The sequence below is a fragment of the Paramisgurnus dabryanus genome, chromosome 15, assembly GCF_030506205.2.
Source record: "Paramisgurnus dabryanus chromosome 15, PD_genome_1.1, whole genome shotgun sequence".
NCBI lineage: Eukaryota > Metazoa > Chordata > Actinopteri > Cypriniformes > Cobitidae > Paramisgurnus > Paramisgurnus dabryanus.
In genome coordinates this window covers 17,463,844-17,484,812 of record NC_133351.1, presented here as the reverse complement: position 1 = coordinate 17,484,812, position 20,969 = coordinate 17,463,844, and the positions used below count along the sequence as shown (strand labels likewise).

General features: G+C 36.4%; 1 protein-coding gene across 10 annotated transcripts in view; it reads right to left on the bottom strand.

The window, feature by feature from the left end:
- stxbp5l (syntaxin binding protein 5L) overlaps window positions 1–20,969 on the bottom strand; it is a 167,385-nt gene that overhangs the window by 52,304 nt on the left and 94,112 nt on the right. For all 10 annotated transcript variants that reach the window (XM_065251620.2, XM_065251621.2, XM_065251624.2 and 7 more), the window contains exons 6-7: window positions 6,580–6,643; window positions 4,863–4,946 (exon numbers count right to left, since the gene is read on the bottom strand). In XM_065251620.2, coding sequence (XP_065107692.1) covers window positions 4,863–4,946; window positions 6,580–6,643 — 148 coding nt within the window. The remainder of the gene's footprint in view (window positions 1–4,862; window positions 4,947–6,579; window positions 6,644–20,969) is intronic.

The window sequence follows — 20,969 nt, the reverse complement described above, 5'->3', positions numbered from 1 at the left end:
TCTGTAGGCCAAAGTTCTGACCATTACAGCATTCTCACTTGAGAGGAATAATTGCTTTTTCAAACTGTCTCTAACTCATACTGTCTCATACTGTACTTCACCACTGTGATACTGCGTACATACCAAATGCAAAGCATCACGTTCCTCTCTCTATATTACTTGGGGGATTCAAATTGCGCAAAGACACGTTTGAGGTGAATAACACATGTTTTCAGAGCAATTGCGGCACCCGATTCGCTTTCACATTGTCTACTCGCGCAAATTGCTCATGTACTCTCCGTGATGTTGCTTTAATTGCACTCTTTTGGGTTCTGCCTGCAGCTTGCCTTAGTCAACTCATTGTATGCATACTGCATCTGTTTATTTCCGATCAGAGCCGGCCCTAGACCTTCGGGGGCCCTAAGCACAATTTGGTCGGGGGCCCATTTGACTGTTTTAAGTAAGGCCTAAAGAAAAGAAATGACTACCTTATAACTATACTGTACATATTATATCTACTATGTTATTTAACTCACTATATACGGTCACCGGTGATCAGCGCGAGATGCGTTTTTCAACTTGTTCTTGACTTATGACATTCATATTTTTTATTAGTTCCTTTAAACTTTTGTATTGGTGTTGGATTAGTTGTACTGTGAGCTGTTTATATTTTACACAAAAACGAATTTAGACTTAGATTACATCCCAACATTTACTAGCCTTCCAGTAATGAACAGTTCACCTTTGTTGATTCTCCTTATAAACATCTTAATGTAAATGCATTTGTTGGTATTTCAGTTGCATCTATTTAATCTGCAATAAAATACGCGAACGCGATCTCTTCCATTGCTGATGTTTGCAGTCCACAACAAAGCGAGATTCATGAAGCATCCGGCTAGTTTGACAATGATCAGGTGATGAGTGACATCATAGGGTCAGTCAGGGTCAAGATTAGCGGGGAACTCGCCATAATAAAGAACTAAATAAAAACAAATGTGCTTATTATGATGCCCGATAAAGAGCGCTGTTCTTTTAAAGAGCCATTTCTTTTTATTTATTTTATGTTACTTTTGATGTATATTTTTTTTCAACCACTAGCTGGCAGTGACTCTATGAGGCCCTCTGCTGGCCACGGGGCCCTTTGCAATTGCAAGTGTCGTTTAGTGGCTGGGCCGGCTCTGTTTCCGATTTCTGTATATATAATTATTCTTATTATCAGAAATAACTTTTTTGCAAGTATTTTGAATCTCTGATTTTTCTGATTTCAAATGAATGTTCAGTTTAAACTCAGTTTCCCTCAGGATCACAGAGAATAAGTGTTGTTCATTCCTTTAACGATGCACATGCACTACTAGTGTTGCACCAATGCAAAGTGTGCAAAATCTCAGTTTTAAACATAATATTAATTAAAAACAAGTGATTTTGTGGACATCAAATTTTATTGTTTTTTGTACCATAATACTTAATTCTGTGTAACTGGAACATGTTGTACAAATTTTTTTGGATATTATATTTATTGGTTCTTCCTAACCCCAAAATAGTTGGTAGAAATCTGAAAAAAACTAAAGTTCTAGGTTAAAGAAGACATATGATGAAAATTTGACTTTTTCGTGTTTAATTATAACCCCAGTGCTTCTATCAACCTAGAAAATGTGAAAAATAACCACCCAGTAACTTAGTCTTGGTAAATAGGTCATTAAAATTTGGCTCCACTTGTGATGTCAAAAGGGGATAATTCGGCCCCTTAATCTGCACTATCCAACCACAGCACTGCCATTTAGTGCAGAGATCAGCTCATTTGCATTTAAAAGGACACACGTTATAACAAATAATCTATATGGTATTTTGAGCTAAAACTTCACATATGTACTCTGGGGACACCAACGATTTATTTGACATCTTAAAAAAGTCTTGAACTGTGAAATGTCCCCTTTAAAATGAAATACAATTTGGGACATTTGAAATAGGCTTGAAAGAAAGCATATTGTATAAAGACAGAAAAGAGAAATCAAAGCCAAGACTGTACAGAAATAGACAAAGAGTGCATATGTGCATGTGCATCTTCTAGTTGGCAATGGTTAAATTAGGAAAGGTGAAGACAAGACTAATAGTTCTGGCCTTTGAAAGTCTCACACAATCTGAAAGAAACGTCAATAACCCGATCTCAGTAATTACTCCACGATTAAACCAGCCAGATATCTGCTCATCTACTAACTAATGTCCCACAGTAAATAATAAGTGAAATGATATCGGCATCAGAATTATTGGATCTTTGTGACTGTGCATATTGTTTAGGTTGTTTGAGGCTGACGCATACCAGTCACAAACATAAGTCACATGTCTATGACAGTGATAAAGTTAGACTCAAATACAATTAATCATAAATCATACATCTATAATATATTGTGTTAATCAGTAGGTCCATGGAGCACAGATAGATTGCATGAAATTCTTTCATCTCCATAAAAAAAATGAACATCAATGTTGGTCTGCGCTCGTCTATACAGTAGCTGGTGGAAAAGCATGGTCTTTCTGTTTCAAATTGATTGACCAATCTAGAGAAGAGCCCTAGTGGTAACACCTGCCTGAGACGAATAAGAGAAAGACTTTTGTACCAATCTATTCCACTTTCTTTCAACAGAATTTCTGACACCCCTCTAACAAACATGTGACTTGTCTTTCGACTCATTTTCTCGTGTCTTTTCCCTTCCGCAGCACAAAAGCTTCGTCTCTCCCCGCTTCACTCCCTTATTCGAAATCCTTCTATCAAAAATAATTTTTTCCCACAAGCATGGGCATTTCAGACGGGCATCTAAACTAGCAATTAGCAGGCCCCCAGACATTTTCATTTACCCACCCTGACAAACGCCTGCGGAGCTATGGTACCCGGACTCTCTCTGCACAGGCGTCGCTGACAGATGATCAGAGAGTGCCGTTGTTGCATTGAAGCACACAGTAAAGGGTTGAAATGAAAAAAGGGGGGGGAGTTTTTTTTTAGGTTTTGAACATTAGCCCAGTGGATAGGCTGTTGCTAGCGGAGTGGCAGTGTGATTGAAATACACTTTAAAGGGATGAATACAGGCAGCCGGGGCTGCACGAAGAACTTTACTTTTCAGAGAGGAAGATAGTCATGTGCCAAGCAGCGATTATGCTAAACACATCCACATTTCACAGGGAGAGAACTTAAAGGGGAAAAATGTGTTCATTGTTGTTGTATGTATAGCATCCACAAATTGGAAAGAAACAAGCAGGGTGGCCAATTTTTGGTACCCAAAGTCAATTTATTTGGACAATTGCTAGCCGGAGAGACGTCATTTATTTATTTATAAAGTTATTTTTGTTCTTGTCCCGTATTTGTGGCTGAATGCTGGAATGTAACAAGGTAAAAAATATGTCGGAAGTCACACGGGTATGTTTGTAGCAATAGACCCTTTTAGAGCCCACGTGATCAAATAGCCTGCGCACGCATTTTGGCAACAGAAGTGGTGTTGTTCCCCAGTGGTTCTAACGCGTTTGAAACTCAGAAAGTTTATTAAAACAGTTTCCCAGCATCAAAATGTCTGGTTGTTGCGTTTGGTTGCACTAATATAATATACTAATATATATATATATATATATATATATACACATTATATTTGGCCACTTTATATTTGGGCATCTGCTACTGTCTTCTATCCACTCCACTATAGTACACGGATCTGGTAGCTGTGTTGAAAAAGTTGATAAAGTCCACTTTTTAAAATAACTTTCTTTGTCTGTGTTGCTTCACTGCTGATTCTTGCCATACTTCCGTTGCCAAAATGCACGTGCATACGTTGCCACGTCATCATTGTGTAAAAAGATTTATTAAAGGGTCTATAGCCAACAAAACATTGTATAGATCGTAAATTACAGATTTTATGCCAAAAATCATTAGAATATTATGTAAAGGTCATTTTGCATGAAAAAATTTATACATTTCCTACAATAATTATATCCAAACTTTATATTTGTCAGTGGGACTTTATTTGGACAAATTTAAAAGGCAAAATTGTAATCTTTTTACATCCTCAGATTCCAGATTTTCAAACAGTTGGTCAAAATCTCAGCCAAAAAAATACTATCCTAACAAACAATACATCAATGGAAAGCTTATTAGTTCAATTTCTTTAATTTCTTCAATTAATTCAATTTCAGATTATGTATATTTTGATATTTTTGCAACCTCAGAATCCAGATTTTCAAATAGTTGGCCAAAATCTTTGCCAAAAATACTATCCAAACAATACATCAGAGGAATACTTGTAAATTAAATTTCAGATGATGTATAAATCTCAAATTAAAAAACTGAACCTTATGACTGGTTTTGTGGTCCAGGGTTTAATATGAGCTTTCATGTCACAAATGTGAACACAAACACACACTAAAACATACAAAAATAAACATAATACTCAATAAACATACATACACATTAAATGAGCATACCCCCGACTTACTTAACCCTATTACACTAATGCTTAGTGTAATTATCTTTTCGATTAATATATACATAGACCAGTGACTTCTTTATTCGAGGGCCCACGATGCAAAGTTCGTCACAACATGTATGTAGCCTATCATGTGTGTGGTTCATTTTTTCAAAAGATGTGTTCCGCGCATCGAAAGATCCTGTGTGCATCGAGTGTCTTGCCAGGCACTTATTTTGACAAAACACGTGATGGACATGGTTCACATGACGCAACAAACACATATTTTGAAAACACAAGCAACACACATGACACTCCGAACACTTATTTTGAATTTGTGCCCCTCAGAAGAGCAGTCACAAGCCGCCACTGACATACATACACACACACACACCTCTGTAAGGTTATTTAGGTAACAAATAAACATGAGACACTCACCTCATCATAGTATATTCTGAATTCGGTTCTTTTGGACCTCAGGTCCCACATTACTATTGTACCGCTCTCAAAACCTATCAGCAACTGAAAGATACAAAGACACAAAAATAAAGCTAGGTGGTAGGTTTTGACACAATGACCAAAGACAAATTGGATTTTTAAATTGAACTGAGCACACCTCACAGGATGCTAACCTTAACTTTAACTGTACATAGAAATTTTATTCATCCAACAAAACATGAAACTGTATTATCATCTCATGAATAATCAAGTCTTCTTCTAATGGTTGGTTCAAAAGCATTCATCTTTAAGCAGCACCTATTTCATTGCTAAAAAACAACGTTATTTTGTGTATTTGGTATAATACAATCTGTTTGCGTGGTTTATGGATAAAAACACATTATTTTCCACATACCACACATTTTTGTAGCTCAAAATTTCACTCTCTTAATGAAACGCACGGTTTTGAAAAACTCTGTGTCACTGATTGGCCAGCTAATCTGTGCTTGTGATTGGCCTGAATACCTCTGACATCAGCCAGAAACGTGACGCTCCTTACCATGTTTAAAAAAATTTGGTTGCTCACAGGAGTTAACTTACAGGCTGAGTCCAAAGTGGGAGGAATTATGATAATGTCGATCTTGTCTACATGACCAATCCCAGGAAGTAAATATTACCTACACTGCAAAAAAATGATGTGTTAATTTTTTACACATTGTGTGTGTCATGCCATTTAAGGCATTATTTCATGTTAAAATAAATGAAAGGGCCAACACAAGTTGTGTTAAAAACAGTGACGGGAGTAACGCATTACAAAGTAATTCCGTTACTGTAATTCCACTACTTTTAGCGGTAATAAACATGTAACGAAGTATTTTTTTTTAAATCAAGTAACGCAGTTACAATTACTGAAATTTAAATGAGTTGGTTACTCGAGTTACTCTATTTTGTGATAAATGAACACTTGCAGACAAGAAATTTCTGGACATCGCAGGACTGTGGTGGGCGGCACAATATATAATAACACTGAAGGTGTATTAGTATAGGGACAACACATTTAATGTACAATCCATTTGTTTGTTGTAGCCTAGAAAAGAGATTTACATTGGAGACGATAACTTGCGTCATCGTTTACTTTGGGGTTTGTACCTTTTGCATATCAATAACATGTACTAATACACACTTACACACCAAAGGAAAATTAAAAACGTGATTCGGACAATAGGTGCTCTTTAAAAAGCACATTTTTATAAGACTGCAGCACATTCTTCTTTTCCTTTCTCTTTCAAAACCTTACAGGACCCCAAGTCTTCTCTTATTAACTCCAATAATGCAACTGTCATACTGTGTGAGAAAATCATCACCATATTCAAACACTATACGCTGTACACAGCAGCCTGTTTTTTTTCCGAACCACCTGTCCTTTGTACACAATCTGCGAGAGATGTTTTTGAGATACAAGATGCTAGATGTTAACAGCAGTTGCCAGGGTGAACATCAGGTCACATACTGTGTATGAATGCGTGTGCATGTTTCCAAATGAGTGTTAATGAATCAGCACTGTGCCAACGCATGCAAACTGCTTTTAAAATGCACTCAAGCTCATTACACAGACACTTATACTTTTATTCCTTCTGGCATACCGCTTCATAGTTTTCGAGTTTGAAACACTTGAAAAATGTAAAGAAGGAGGGAAAAGAAGAAAAGCACTCCTCACCTTTCCTTCATCTTTTGGACTGTCACTCAAATGAACAACAGGCCCTGGATGTGTTTTTGTTGATCTGAGAAGAGAGGGAAACATTTTGAAAAGGTAATCGGAGGATTGAAATGAATGAAAAATATTTACATTAATGTTTTGCCTGTGAGATATGCATGTGTTTTAAAGACCTTATTAAAAAGTATATACGTTGTGGGGCCAGCATTGAGGACAACAATAGTGTACAGTACAGTGGATAAAAATATTTGCTATACATTTTTTATTTTTATTTTGTCTGAGTGTAAAAAAACACAAGAGAGAAAAGTATGTTCATTCAATTTAGTGCTGTTTTGGAAACGAATGTCTATAAAAAACAGATCATTATAAAACAGTTTTTATATCGTTTATAGTTTTGCCATCTCTTCTATTTAAACAAAACAAAAATTAGTGAAAAGTTATTTTATAAATAAACAGAACAAAATGAACAAAAACAAATTAATTGAAAACACAGGGGTGAATTCCCTTAAGAATATACTGCGCCCACATACTGTAGCATGCTGTCTAGGTTTTAGCACCAAATTAACAACAGGAATTATGCAAATAAACGAAAAATTTGCACAGCCCAACTTTCAATCTTGTAGGCCAGTTTTAAGTGCTAGACGTTTAATAATGGGACAATACAGTGTTGTTTCACCACTGTGATCCAGGCACCTGAATCATTTCTTTAAAATCGTTGTGATGTTGGTGATACTGTACTGTATGTGCCTTGTTATGATGCTCTTCTACATCAATTACTTTAGCTATCTTTGATGAATTACTGCTACAAAACATACACCAATATCTATTGCAAATTTAACTCACTTCCTTTACAGTAAATAAGTCACAACACTCTCAGAAATAAAGGTTCAAAAGTTGTCACTGGGGCAGTACCCTTTCAAAAAGGTAAACCTTTGTACCCAAAGAGTGCATGTTAGTACTTCAAAGGTACATATTGGCAGTTCAAAGATACATATTTGTACCTAAATGGTACATATTAGGACCTTTTTTAAAGGGTACTGTCCCAGTGACAGCTTTGTACCTTTATTTTTGACAGTGAAACTCTGATAAGCTTAAATTATAAAGAGAAAAGCGAATGTGCGCGTGATGGTGCAGTGCAGTTTCAGTACCTGGTTAAACTGGACTGTGGGAGGTACGTGAATAAAAAGCAGATTTTTACTCTGAAACACCTCAACGTACAGTCACTTTTTAGACTACAGGTAACCCAGGTCATTCACACACTGTCTGTGAATGGCAGAAAGTTCTGAAAGTGTTCTTGTCAGCATTCGACTCAAGGTCTTCTTTTCAGCAGTATTTCAAAGGTAAGGAGTGACAGGTCGGGAAATGTGCTCAGACAGTCTCCAGTGAAAACTCCAGTGAACAGACTTTTTTGCTATTGTGAGGATGTGCCGAGTACAAGAGGGACCAAAAAACAGTAAAGTTACAGAGAAGGCGAATAATGCTAGCACACATACACACAACTGACAGACACAGATCTTTTTGTGCCAGTGAAAATGTTACTGAAACAGACATTACAAAGAGACCAAGCAAACAAAAAGCCCAAACATCCCATCATGCCTAAAGTCTTAATTTTTATTAAACTCTGGGATCATAGCAACAGAAAAACGAATCAATCACTGCACAAATAAAAAAAATAAAAAAAGGGATATAAAGAATATCATGAGTGAACCCCCTTCAGGCATGTGTCCACTATTCAATGTTTGAATGTAGCTAAAATGTTGTTGTGATTTGAATATTAATCTATCTGTGCAGCGTTTCTTTTGAAAAGATTTCAGGTTAAATACAATAGGCACATACAAATTACTTTAAAGCCCCCCAACCTAAAAAATGCACTTTAAATGTGTTTCTAGCAGAAAATGAGTCACCAGTGTGTGTGCAGAAACATTTTATTATTATACAAATCCATCTATTATTTGTGTAATCTCCTTTAAACCTCAACAGTCACACAAAACAGGCTGTTGGGGATCCGCTATCAATGGATATGTTTACATGCACAAAATTTTGTCAATCTGACTGTATTTAATACAACTGAAGATACAGTTAACATGCACCCTAAACATTGCAATCTGATTAAAATGTTCGTTTACATGTACATTCTATAAATACGACTGAATGTCTGCGCAGGCGCACAACTAGGGTTGCCAGATTCGTGTATCAAAACCATCCAACTGGACATTCAAAACTAGCCCAAAAGCATCCTAATGACTGTCCACAGCCCAAATATCAATAACTAAATCAACAAAATCATTTCATCTTTAACCCGCAGAAAAAATAAACTCTTGGAAACAGTTTAAATAGTATCCCATATTTAACTCGAAAAAAGCAGAGGACTTGGCAACGCAGCGCTGTGGACAGCATCTCTCGTCGAGTTCACGCTTTATCTCTGGATAAAAGTCGAAACTAAGTTGGAAAAAGTTGTTCTTAAGAAGTTTTTTAAGATATAGGTAATGAAAACACACTTTTCAAAAAACACAACGCTATTTTATTGCTTTAAGTAGCCTAATATTTTAAAAGTACAAATAAACGCTGCAGAATGTCGCGTGTGACCTCATTAACGTTACCTTAATAATGCGTTTTGCTATTGCCTTGCTATTGCATGTTTCTGTGAGTCATGTGATATAAGAGGTAATTATAAGATGTTAACTTGAGCACAAATGTTATGCGCATGTGCATAATGTATTTTTGCATCCGACTGAGAAAATACTACGATTCACGTGTATACATGCATACTTTTCTCCTGCTGATTGGATCACAGATCGGAGTACACCACCCCCTTCAATACGATCCAAATTTGCATCCGATCGTCCTTGATCGCATTGATTAAGGTGTTTACATGAAAGATTTTCAATGCGACTAAGCCATCAATACGAATACAAACTGATTATTTGGTTGCATGTAAACATACCTAATGTGATGTCACATTGATTAGCCCTAGACATGACCGCTCACAGACTCCGACTTATGAGCGCCTAGTTCAACCTTCTGCCAGAGACACATGTTTTAATGTAGTCCAAAGCACATGTGCAAGCACTCTACTTCCTACTTTGCATATGGGGAGGGAAACAGAAGCTTTCTTTGCAATTATAGAATCACAGCGCCATTTTTCATTGCAGCCAGAAATGGCCATGTTCAACATCGTAAGTGAAAGATCTGTGGTGTATTTTGAGCTAAAACTGTACAGACACATTCTGGGGATACCAGAGACTATTATTATATTGCTGCATCTCTTTAAACATGTCTCTCGGTTGATAAAACAAAGAATAATTAACTTAAGAACTTTAAAGTCTATGTATAGCACAAGGTTTTGGATTAGAGGTGTATAGCTTGTATTTTTGCAGATGCACTTGCAGTCATTATAAAAAAAAACATGCACATTTGTTTTATCTGTAAAATTTCCTTAGTCATTCTTTTGAGGTGGACTGCTTTTCTAGGAGAATGAACCGATTATGCATATTCAGTGCAATTCCCATGGGTAGAGTTGGTTCGAGTAAACAATGATTTATGGATCCATTGCGTCACAGAGTAACATTCGTATTTTAAGCATTTACTTGTCGTATGTGTATCTATGTCCCAATACATTGTAAATGCATTACTGTACACATTTGTTCTTTGTTTTTACAAATTGAGAGTCTACATTATTGTCTATAGTAATAAACAGCATAGCCATGAGCTTAGATTTCATTTAACCTGAGTATTCTTTCAAATAGTTTCTTCTATAGCTCACATTCACCTTTTAAGTTGTTCTCATTCATGACCCTCTCTGGCAAATTCAGGCTAAAGTCTCATGATTCGATTATGAGATTTGGAGCACCAATGTTTAATTTCAATTATGGTTTCAAGTTGATTTTAATCTTACATGGACTTACTCAATATAAAACATATCAAGGTTATATTTACAGACAATGATCTTTACATACTGTAGAATGGTTTTATGAAAACAGTAAATCACAAATAAACAGACTTTATCTGGGTTTTCACAGACAGATCATATTTGGTTTGAACTTAAATCTAACACAATACAACAAACCCTGTACAACTATTTCACTTAGTCTCTTTCTCTGTGAACTTGCCCATGAGGAACAGATGAGTTCAGTATGCTATATATCCCCTGCAGGATGCTGATGTAACATTTGTCAACTCATCATTCTTCTATCGGTGGTGCTGAGGTTGCAAGGAATACAGTTGCCATGGGCAAAAAAGTTAAAGGAGGGTAGATGCACAACCCAGTGTGCATTCAGTTCTGGCTAATATTTTAGCTGTAAATACTATGTCACTAATTGCATCACATGATGATTACAGTACTGGCAAAATTAAGTAAACAATGACATCAGAACAACTTTCACAATCCCAAACTGTCAGGCTGTGACATCAAAAGTAGCAGACAAATAAAGTATATTTCATGCTTTTAAAACCCAATGGCTACTTCTGAACAGATAAAGGTCAATGGAGAAAGATGTTTGCATCTTTCATGTAAACCAGCAACGCTAACCTTTCATAGACATGAAATATCAGACTAAGGGCTGATATTTACTAAACGTGGGGCAAATTAATTCCAAAAAAACAGTGCAATTCCAAAAAAGCGCTGATCGGTGTGGTAATATATGCAGGTTATTTACTAAAAAGGCACAAATTAAATAACACAGGTGTAACAGCTGATTTCCATAGTGACAAACGTAATCTACTAAGATGTGGGCAAATTAGTTCAGGGTCGCAAATAAGCTGAGCTACTGCAGAGCTCCTTTTTTTTGTAATAATTGCAGCCATTTCAAGGGCGTCTAAAAGGGAAACTCCTAGAAATGCATATGCGATAAGGTCAGTCGCAAAAATCTTTAGTAAATCCAGACAGTTGTTATTTGCCGACAAAATGATGGTTTGTGCTGGCGCAAGTTGTTGGTAAATCTGTCCCTAAATAGTTAAAGAAGTATGATATAATCTCAGCACTTTAAGGCATGTCAATTAAAACTAGGAATGTTTTTCCCTAAAAGATTAAGCTGTCGCATGCTGAAGGCAAACCAAAGTCTGGTAATCTTTTGAAGTTTTACTTTCATGTCAAAAGCAAAAATGTTGCTGTGATACTTCATTAATTATCTTATGGCTCTTTGGAGAAAATACACACATCCAGTTTCATTTTTGAAGAGTATGATGTTTTTAGTTGAAGAAAACCCTTTAAATGCATTAGGGTTACTTTTCTCACTGCAGATACAGTATCAGATGAGGTGAGGCATATAACAGATATAAAAAACACACGTCTTCAAACATCTAGCACACTCCAGCAGTTCTTCACCTTTATCCTGAATTCCCGTTTGTTTCTCATATGAACTGATTCGATCCACACCAGTTGTCATAATCGACCTTCAGCTCCACCAGACCACAACATGTCCATTATAACAAATCTTTTGTACCTTTTGTCATCTCTTGACATACAGTAGATTTAAGCAGTTATTTACTATGTTTTGTAATATCTTCTCATTCCCTCAAGTAACAAGTCGCGTAACACAATGAATCTAAAAACAGAACACATTATTTTCTCTGAATGTACACACGTTGGCGGTGCCCGACGGTGGCTGTCTGCTGTGACTCTCGACGCTGCCACAGAGCGCCACTCACATAGTTTAACATTAAATAACATAATTTTGTCCCAAATTGTTAGCGATTAACATTGGCTGCTAACGTATATTAAGCATTTTGAAGTAGACACTATCTGACTAAGCCCAACGCAGCGGTGCACCTTTTCTCGTCCGCTGTGCGACCCCCTTCAGACTATCTTTGTGTTCGTAAATTCCTTTTGACCTGAAACTCAGAGCACCACTGAGTTCCTCACCCAGACTGCCATTGATCAATTTTCATACAAAAGAAAATTTCTAAATGGCCATCTCTGCAGGTGCTGTCTGGAACTAAAGACTGGCAAATATTAAAGCACTAGATCAACTTTACATCTTTTAACAGAACTGTTTAAAATGCTGTGAGCATGATTTTGGAAAATACTGCTCACTTTATCTCAGTAAGCCTTCATAATATTCTTAAAAATAAAAGTGCAGCTTTAATAAAAGTAAAATCTTAACGCAAACTACAATATAATGCACACTAGAGATTTGGAAATAGGAAAATGAATTTGCTTTACAATATTAGGTGTAGTGTAACAGTCAATTCAATCAAGTTTTGAATAAAAGAGACACAACCAGTCCCGCTTTCCAATTTTCTCTGCGTACTGTATTTAAGTTAAGCTTCATTTCCAGATAGTGAAAAACACAAACAGAGAGAGAGAGAGAGAGAGAGAGAGAGAGAAAGAGGGCTGACCTGTGGGCACTGGTTTGACCGGTGACTGAATCAACAAATGATGAAAAAGAGTGATTGTATTACTGAGGTGCAATGGCAGAAAGGATATAGGAAAGATATGTCATATCTAAACGAGTATCTGTCTCGCTGGGCTTCAAATCTAATTTCAGTCTGATTGAACGTCCAGCACTGCTGATTCTCTCCTCATCAGAAACACTCAAACTTTGTCTCTGCCTTCTAACAGACTGACGGTGTCTTCTTTGTTGATTTATACAGAATGTTGAGAACACCACACACCATAAAATTTTGTACAGTTACTTTTATAGTTAATTTATTCTGTATTTTTTGTATATTTACTGCAGTCCCATCCGATTCATTTACAATAGATAGCACTACACGTGTAAGCAGGCTGCAAGTAAAAAAAAAATGTGCATGACTTAATTATATTTAAGTGTAAATTAATAATTATTAGAGATGCCAAGATTTTATATTTTTCCACCGATACCGATTATTTAGATTGATAATTGCCGACGCCAATAGTTTGGTGGTTATATAAACCTGTATTAACTAAATTATGAAGATTACATTTTCTGAGTGTTATTTATTCATATAATCAGGGGTGCACATAGCTTTAAAAGGCACCTTTGCATACCAACATTCCTGGAATTTTGTCACATAGTTACCTAATTTACTGCAATATAAGGGGGGGATTTCTCCATGTATCATTGGTAAAATAATTGATTTGTGGTGTCAGCAGCGATGCAACAGTCACTGACTCGATTGAACTATTTAAATATTTCAATACTTTACTTGCGCGTTTGAGAAGTTTTGTTTGGGCGCACCTCTAAAGCGCGAGCGCGATCCGCATCTCAAGGCTTCAGACAGCTTGCTAGTACAAGCAAATAGTAAAGACAGCGCGCAAATGCCAACTGAGTTTGTTTTTTTGTCCTTGAGCAGACATTTAAAAAAAATTGAAGTATTTTACACATTAAATAAATATAAGCAGTTGAGAAAAAAATGCGTGTGTAACAATATATTGGATCCGTGCATTTAAAGTGACAGTACACCCAGCATTTTAAGAGTATAAACCTGATGCTGTTGTTTAATAAAGCAATAAACCCCAAGAAGCAGTGGGTTACCAGTCCATTTTATAACAGCTAAGGGGCGTTGTTAGGCACGACGCGAAGCGGCTGTTATAAAATGCACTGTAACCCCACTGCTTCGAGGGGGTTTATTGCTTTTATAAAACGGTTACTTCATATGCATAACGTTAGAGGGATTTTATAAAATAAAACACAAATAAGTTGTAATTATATTAGTACAAATATTACTCTTCCGCCAAATAAAGTAGTTCCTCAGAATCAAGTGTGACTGAAACAGAGCGCAGTTCCCAACCAACACAGATGCAGCAAAGACACAATAAAAATATGATTTAAGACTGTGGTGTTTATTTTATAAATCAACATTCATCTAATTTAATTTATACATTAACATTTATATTGTGCTGTTGAAGTGATGATCAAATATGTTTGGAAGCATGCTGAACTCTTTCCCCGTCAGCGTTTTTTTTTTTAAGTTGCCACCCAGTTTTAGTTTAATGCCTTGCAGAAAAATTATCTACTTTAAATAAACATAAAATATCAAATGAAAGAACAGACCATCCGCTTTCAAACAAAAACAAACAAAAACAAACAAAAAAAACGTTTCATCCTACCTTCATTGTTCTCTTATCACCTCTCAAATGTTTTGCTAAAAGCGGAGATAATTCCATTTTTGTGAAGAGCTTATGTAAGAGATCAGATTAAAAGCCATCAAAACTTACACGCTGTGTTTTCAGTGTTGAGTGAATGCGTCAGTGTTTAAGTTGGGTAAGATCGCCACCCAGTGGATAATAGCGGACGTATGAACTTGAGTTATAAACTTCTCAGACAACGTTTTCTCTTTATCGACGAGATGACTCAACAATATTTATTGACAGTTATCTGGATATCGCCATTAATTGTGCAATTGTAGACAAATTCAAAATATGATTAAAGACACTGGTGTTTATTTTCATAAATCAGTAGGCAGCAACAGTGGCGCAGTGATACTTATGTAATACGGTCTGAACCGTGAGGTTACCGGTGTATTTTATCACGGCTTAGAATGCATTTCAACCAATCAGAATGAAGAATCAGAACTGCCCGTTTTATAATGTTAATCAAACCACAAACAAAGAAAATCATAATTTCCCTGTCCTGACTGAATGACATTTGTAACTTTAATAAGCATTAATCCAATTTACGCAGTAAAGACTATGCAGTGATATCTGATTACTTTATTCAGTTTCTGTATACCTGAAAACTTGAACAGCACTGTTTATTTCATTGGTATGTTTATTCTATTGTATTTATTTGTGCTATTGCTCAAATAGTGGTTATGAATAGTGCTATAAATAGTGTGAGTACCAAGCAAACTCTCCAGCTGCTCCTTTGAAAACCAGGACAAAAAAGTTATGTGCACCCCTGCATATAATGACCATTAATGTTGAACATTATACTAATGATGTTTCTTTACATATTCTATACACAAAGCACAAATTCATGCATGGTCCTGTTCACTTTCGATTGATGGGATATATCGGCCCATGACTATTGAGTGTTTTTAAATGATTGGCTGATAGATAATAGTGTGAAAATTGCTTTTATTGACCAATACCGATTATTGGTGCATCCCTAATAAAAATATAAAGGGAGCCTGCCTGTGGAAACCAAACTAAAATCTTTTATTTACAGATTTCTACATTATACCATCCCAGATAATGTAAAAATCCTTCTGTGAAAATACAACCATAATATCTTAAATATTGACTGAGTAAGGCCTTGTCAAAGATTGAAATTAAAGTGAAATCAACAAGTCAATTTAAACTTTGATACTCCCAATCCCATTATTAGATTATGAGACTTTAGCCTAAATTTCACAGACAGTGTCACATATTTAGTATTATTTAGTATTACTCTTCATATGCTTTTTCAAATTTTGAGATCAAACTATTATTTCTTTAAATCCAATACATAACTGGCTTCAAAACTGTGTATGTCTCTTTTTGTAATTCAGAAGTTGAACGACGGGAGAGTAGGGGCTTCTTCCCTCTTTTGCTAAAAAGACTGTAAACTTCCCTCACCACAACGTAAGGCCCGTCTCTCCCCTCATTCGAATGGACAATGGAAAGACGCGAATGATGTCGGGCGCTTCTCCGCTCTCAGTGCTCCTTCAAAAGCGTGTGCTGCAGCTGGCGGCAAAAACTGCAAGCTGCTCGGCGCGCATAAACAGCGCGCAAACGCTCCCTGCCCATAGAATATCATTCAAAAAAGGCGCCTGCAACTGCCATAAACGCTTTTGGTGTGATTAGCCCCTAAGTTTTTTGATTAATGGCATTAATGTTTTTTTATCAATGTATACCACTAGTCAACTAAATGAATATAACATGGCAAAGATGAATGCACATTAACATATTGATTCAATAGATTTATAGCATTTTGAAAAAACCCTTGTCATGGATTTATTGCATTTTGCGGAAAAAATTATTAGTTTTTATAATAAATCTTTGAAAATCAAATTATGGATTTTGAAATTTTAATGTTATTAAAACCTAAATATGCTATGTGAAAGTTTGTTACAGAAAATAGTGGTTTTCATCTTTCAGCTTTCTTGGTGTGGAAAACACGTTTTTACCGAAATTAGTCACATTTGGATTTATTGCGTTTTGGAACTCTTAATATATACTTAAATGTAAAGACTTGACGCATTTAGTATGTTGTATGCAGTGACTCAGATAAGTTGCGAAAGATAAAAACATTTGCTTAATTAATAACTATGAATTATATTCCAAAACAGATGTCTGGCTTATAAAACTATGAGCATTCTATTGGAAGGTTACATTTTTTGATTTGCAGACTTGTCTGTCTTTTGTGCTTCATTAACATGCAGTGATACACTGATGTATTGACTCCTACTGATGAAGTCCACAAGTGGTTACACGAGATGCATTAAAACACCAGGTGTAAACAGGAATGTGTCTCGCATGACCACTTACGATTCGATCGACAAGACAGGTAAAATACTAGGTGTAATAGCCTAGTTGTTTTAATCTCATTTCCCTCTATTTGTCATTCCTCCTATTATTCTCTACCTGTTTAGGTCTCTAGGCAAACAAACAGACATTTACCACATAAGACCTTTTTGGGTCCTGTGTGTGTTTGAAAGGTGGCCATAGGATGACCGTAAAACAGCACAGGACGTATGTTAATGTGTTTGTGTGTTTACACAGAACAATGACAGGCAAATAAATTGAGAACAGGAGGTCTCTGCTTATCAGGAAGACACCCTTCTCCCTCACCCTTATCATCCCTGCCTACCTGTGTGATCGCAACAGCCTCTAGCAAAAACACACAAACAGCGTACGCATCGGCAGATCAGAGCCACCGTCTCGAGCCGAGCTGCATGCTGCTTGCGTTCTGTTCACTCGTCAAATCCGAAAACACTCATTTATTGTTAACACATCGTTTGACAGCAAACGTGAGGTGCATGCAAACAGTGGCCTGGCTGGCTGTGAGCGTTCTCTCTGTTTGAGTCCAACTTCAAAGGCTGTGATAAGAGTCGTTGAAGTGCTTTCAGTGGTTGAGATGGTTGCCGTGGCAATGGATGCAGCAATCTCATTCGGGATAATAGATTTGAATATTATGGCGAAGAACAGGAAATTGGTTGGTTGCAATTTGGCGAGCTTGATTTGAAAAGCTTAAGGGTACTGCAGGGGATTTTTTGTTTTGGGGAGGATAGTGTGTGGTTGTATGGTTGCAACTAATTTCTGGAGCTCCTGTACATGCACTGTGCAGTAAATTTTTATTGGGGATCAATTAACCAATGAATCAAATGCACAATCCATGAATCAGTAAGGCAAACCATAAACTTTTCTATAATGTTACTTTTGCATGTATGTGATTATTCTTTAATACAAAAAAAGGATAATGTATAGGCAGCAGGCTGTTATCACAGAAATAAGCCCTGACAGTGTGATCAGGACCCGACACAAAGCGGAGGATTTTGTGATAACAACCAGCTGCCTGTGTATTATCTTATTTACCTCATAAGTAAGGTAAGGAACATTAAATATTGATTTAAAATATTTTATTTGCTCTTTTTTAACGAATGCAGACCTTCCATGAGGAAAATCTCTTTACTTTCGGTTTTAAGATAAGACGTTCAAATGTCACGAATACACTATTTGGTTTTATCATTTGTAAATATAATGGCATTTGTGTTATTAAAAGACATATTTATATTCCATTTTTGTGTAATATTAAACTGCACCAAATCAAAATGATTTGCGGCATCAGGGTTACTAGTTTAAGACGGTTGTTATCTCACAATAACATACCGTGGAATGTCACAAATGGCCAATCAAAATCAAGCATTTTAAACTGCAGTTTAATAAAATCATATATCTGAACACTCAGAGTTGTTTTTTAATTTGTTCTTCTTCTTTTAGGGGGCGTGCACACCAAAGCTTTTATGCCCGCGGCCGGCGCATGTTTTCAATTGTTTCCAATGGAAGCTCTGCGTTTTTCAAAAAAGCCAGCAGCTAGCAGTTTTCTTCCACGCTGAAAACCGGCACTCGGCTGTTTATCCGCGCTCAGCGCCGAGAGTTGAAAAATATTCAACTTTGGATGAAAAGCTCTGCTCGTCAATGTCAGTTCTCACACGGCCATCCAATCACAGTGGAGGAGGGGCGGGACATTATCACAGCAAACAACAGGCTCACAGCTGAAGTATCACAGCTACCAAAGTGCTCAGCTGAAGAAAGCTGGCACTCAGCTGAAAAACAGCTGGCATTCAGCGTCCTCCAGGCGTTTTCAGACGCATTTAAAAGTATTGGTGTGCACAACCCCTTAGGGTTGACAAACCTATTTAAGCACATTATTAATCTAATATTCCAGAAAGTGTAACACCGATAAAAGCCTTAACAGGCTTTGGAGACACTGACAGGTCCCCAAAATATTTTGAGAAACATAAAAGCTAAATTATGTAAAATCATTAGTCCTGTATAAAAAGATTTCAACATCTTAGCAGATGATCCACAATTTAAAGTGAGCAGCATAACCTAGAACATGAAATTCTTCCATGGCATTCCAAAGCTGCTGAAAATGTAAAACAGATTATGTAGGCGTGATGTTAGTTTAGCTTGGCACTCCAAGGCAGATCAATGGAGAACTGATTATGTTTAAAATCAGGCTGCCCAAGTATGTTCAGCTAGGCCTTGAGATAGAGTTTCAATACAGACACAGTGGTTTTTAAGATAAACTTTTTATATAGGCCGCATGCAGTGATGTGTCTCACGGTTTCAAAGCATGGCGGCACATTTGGAGTATGCCATACCAAAATAAAGCACATGTCAATTGACTTCAGGTTTAGGTGAAAAATAAACTTCTGCTGGAGATTGCACTGTAAGCTGAAGGCAAGTGAATTTAGTGAAGCACAGTGTGGAATTGTTCAAGGTTCTGAGGTTACAAGATCTCGGTTATAATCTCTCACTCGCTGAATCCCTCCCATATTTTTATCTTTCTCTAACTTATTCATGTGTGACTCGAAGTGAGGGAAACAAATCTCTGAGTTCTCATTTCCACCCTTGCACTTGATTTCTATCAGAGGACGTCTGCTGTTGGCACACAGGGGCCGTGTTTATATTTATTCATATTTATTTATTGAAATGAGCTGCACTTTGCCTCTATATAGAGGAATTCTCTCAATTCCAAGAGTGTGGATGCATTTCCCTGAATCTATTATTCTCACACACTGCTGGAAAAACCTACAGAGCTGCTTTCTTGTTAAAAAAGTGACAGGTTTACAGAAAACATAAACATCCTCACGAAAGCCATAGCACACAACATTTCACACGAAGTCTGTAGACCGCAGTATTAAAAGTAAGAGAATTGACAGGAAGTCTGCTATACATTTTCATGATTTGTATGTCAGATACCATAGTGAGTTTTTTTAAATTCACAAAACAATTCACAGTTGCATTTTAGGATGTGTGCATGCATTAGAGCGACCTTACAGCAAAAAAACAAAAACAAAAAAAAAACTAAATAAAAACAACACAATGCTCACATAGGCTACTTTGTCTTGGTTTGTCACTTACACTTCATGGCATATAAATACACAGTAAAACATTGCTAGTTATGCAGCAGTTTGTCAGTAACTTACTTTAGACTTAAATTAATGTTATGATTTATATTTTGTTTAAAGTTAAATGTACATTAAATATTAACAACTCTCTGTCTTTACAGAATAAAATTTTAAAATATAAGGCGGGGTGCATGATCTCTGAAAGCCAATGTTGACATTTGAAATCACATAAACAAACACGCCCCTACCCCAATAGAATCTTGGCTGTTTCTCAATTCCAAGAATGCAAAGAACGGACTTATGTTCTCGTGGAGATCGGTCTTGCCAGGCAACCTTGGAAGAATGAACTCAAAAGGTTGCAACAGTGTACCCCCAGGATTGTCAATCCTAAATTCAAGGCTTTTTAAGACCTTTTTAATACCACTTCAAATGAAATTTAATACCTACATCGCACCCATTCGGGTAGAATAAATTATTTTAAATAGCGTAATATACCTCAAATAATTACTATTTACAAGTTACTATTAGAACATTCATGACAACATGCCTCTGAAAGGCTGAGTCCAAGGCCCAAACGGCCTAACCCTTATCTTTACCCAACAATCAAAACCAACAATCAAATAGATTTAATAGATTTAAATGTACATTTATTGTCAATTTGACAATCCCTAAATCAGGGATGGGCAACTGGAGGGCCAGGGGCTACATGCGGCCCTCCTCTTTATCTTGTGCAGCCCGCCACGTTTTAATATGACTATTATGTCGGATAAGGTAATTTATGTTAAAACAATAGCCTTGTTTGATCCATGAAATAAGCTGCAAACTAAACAATAACACCAATTTTAAGATATTATTTTTTTTACTGTTTAATATAGTTAAATATGTAACAACATCTAATAACAGTCATCAGTAAT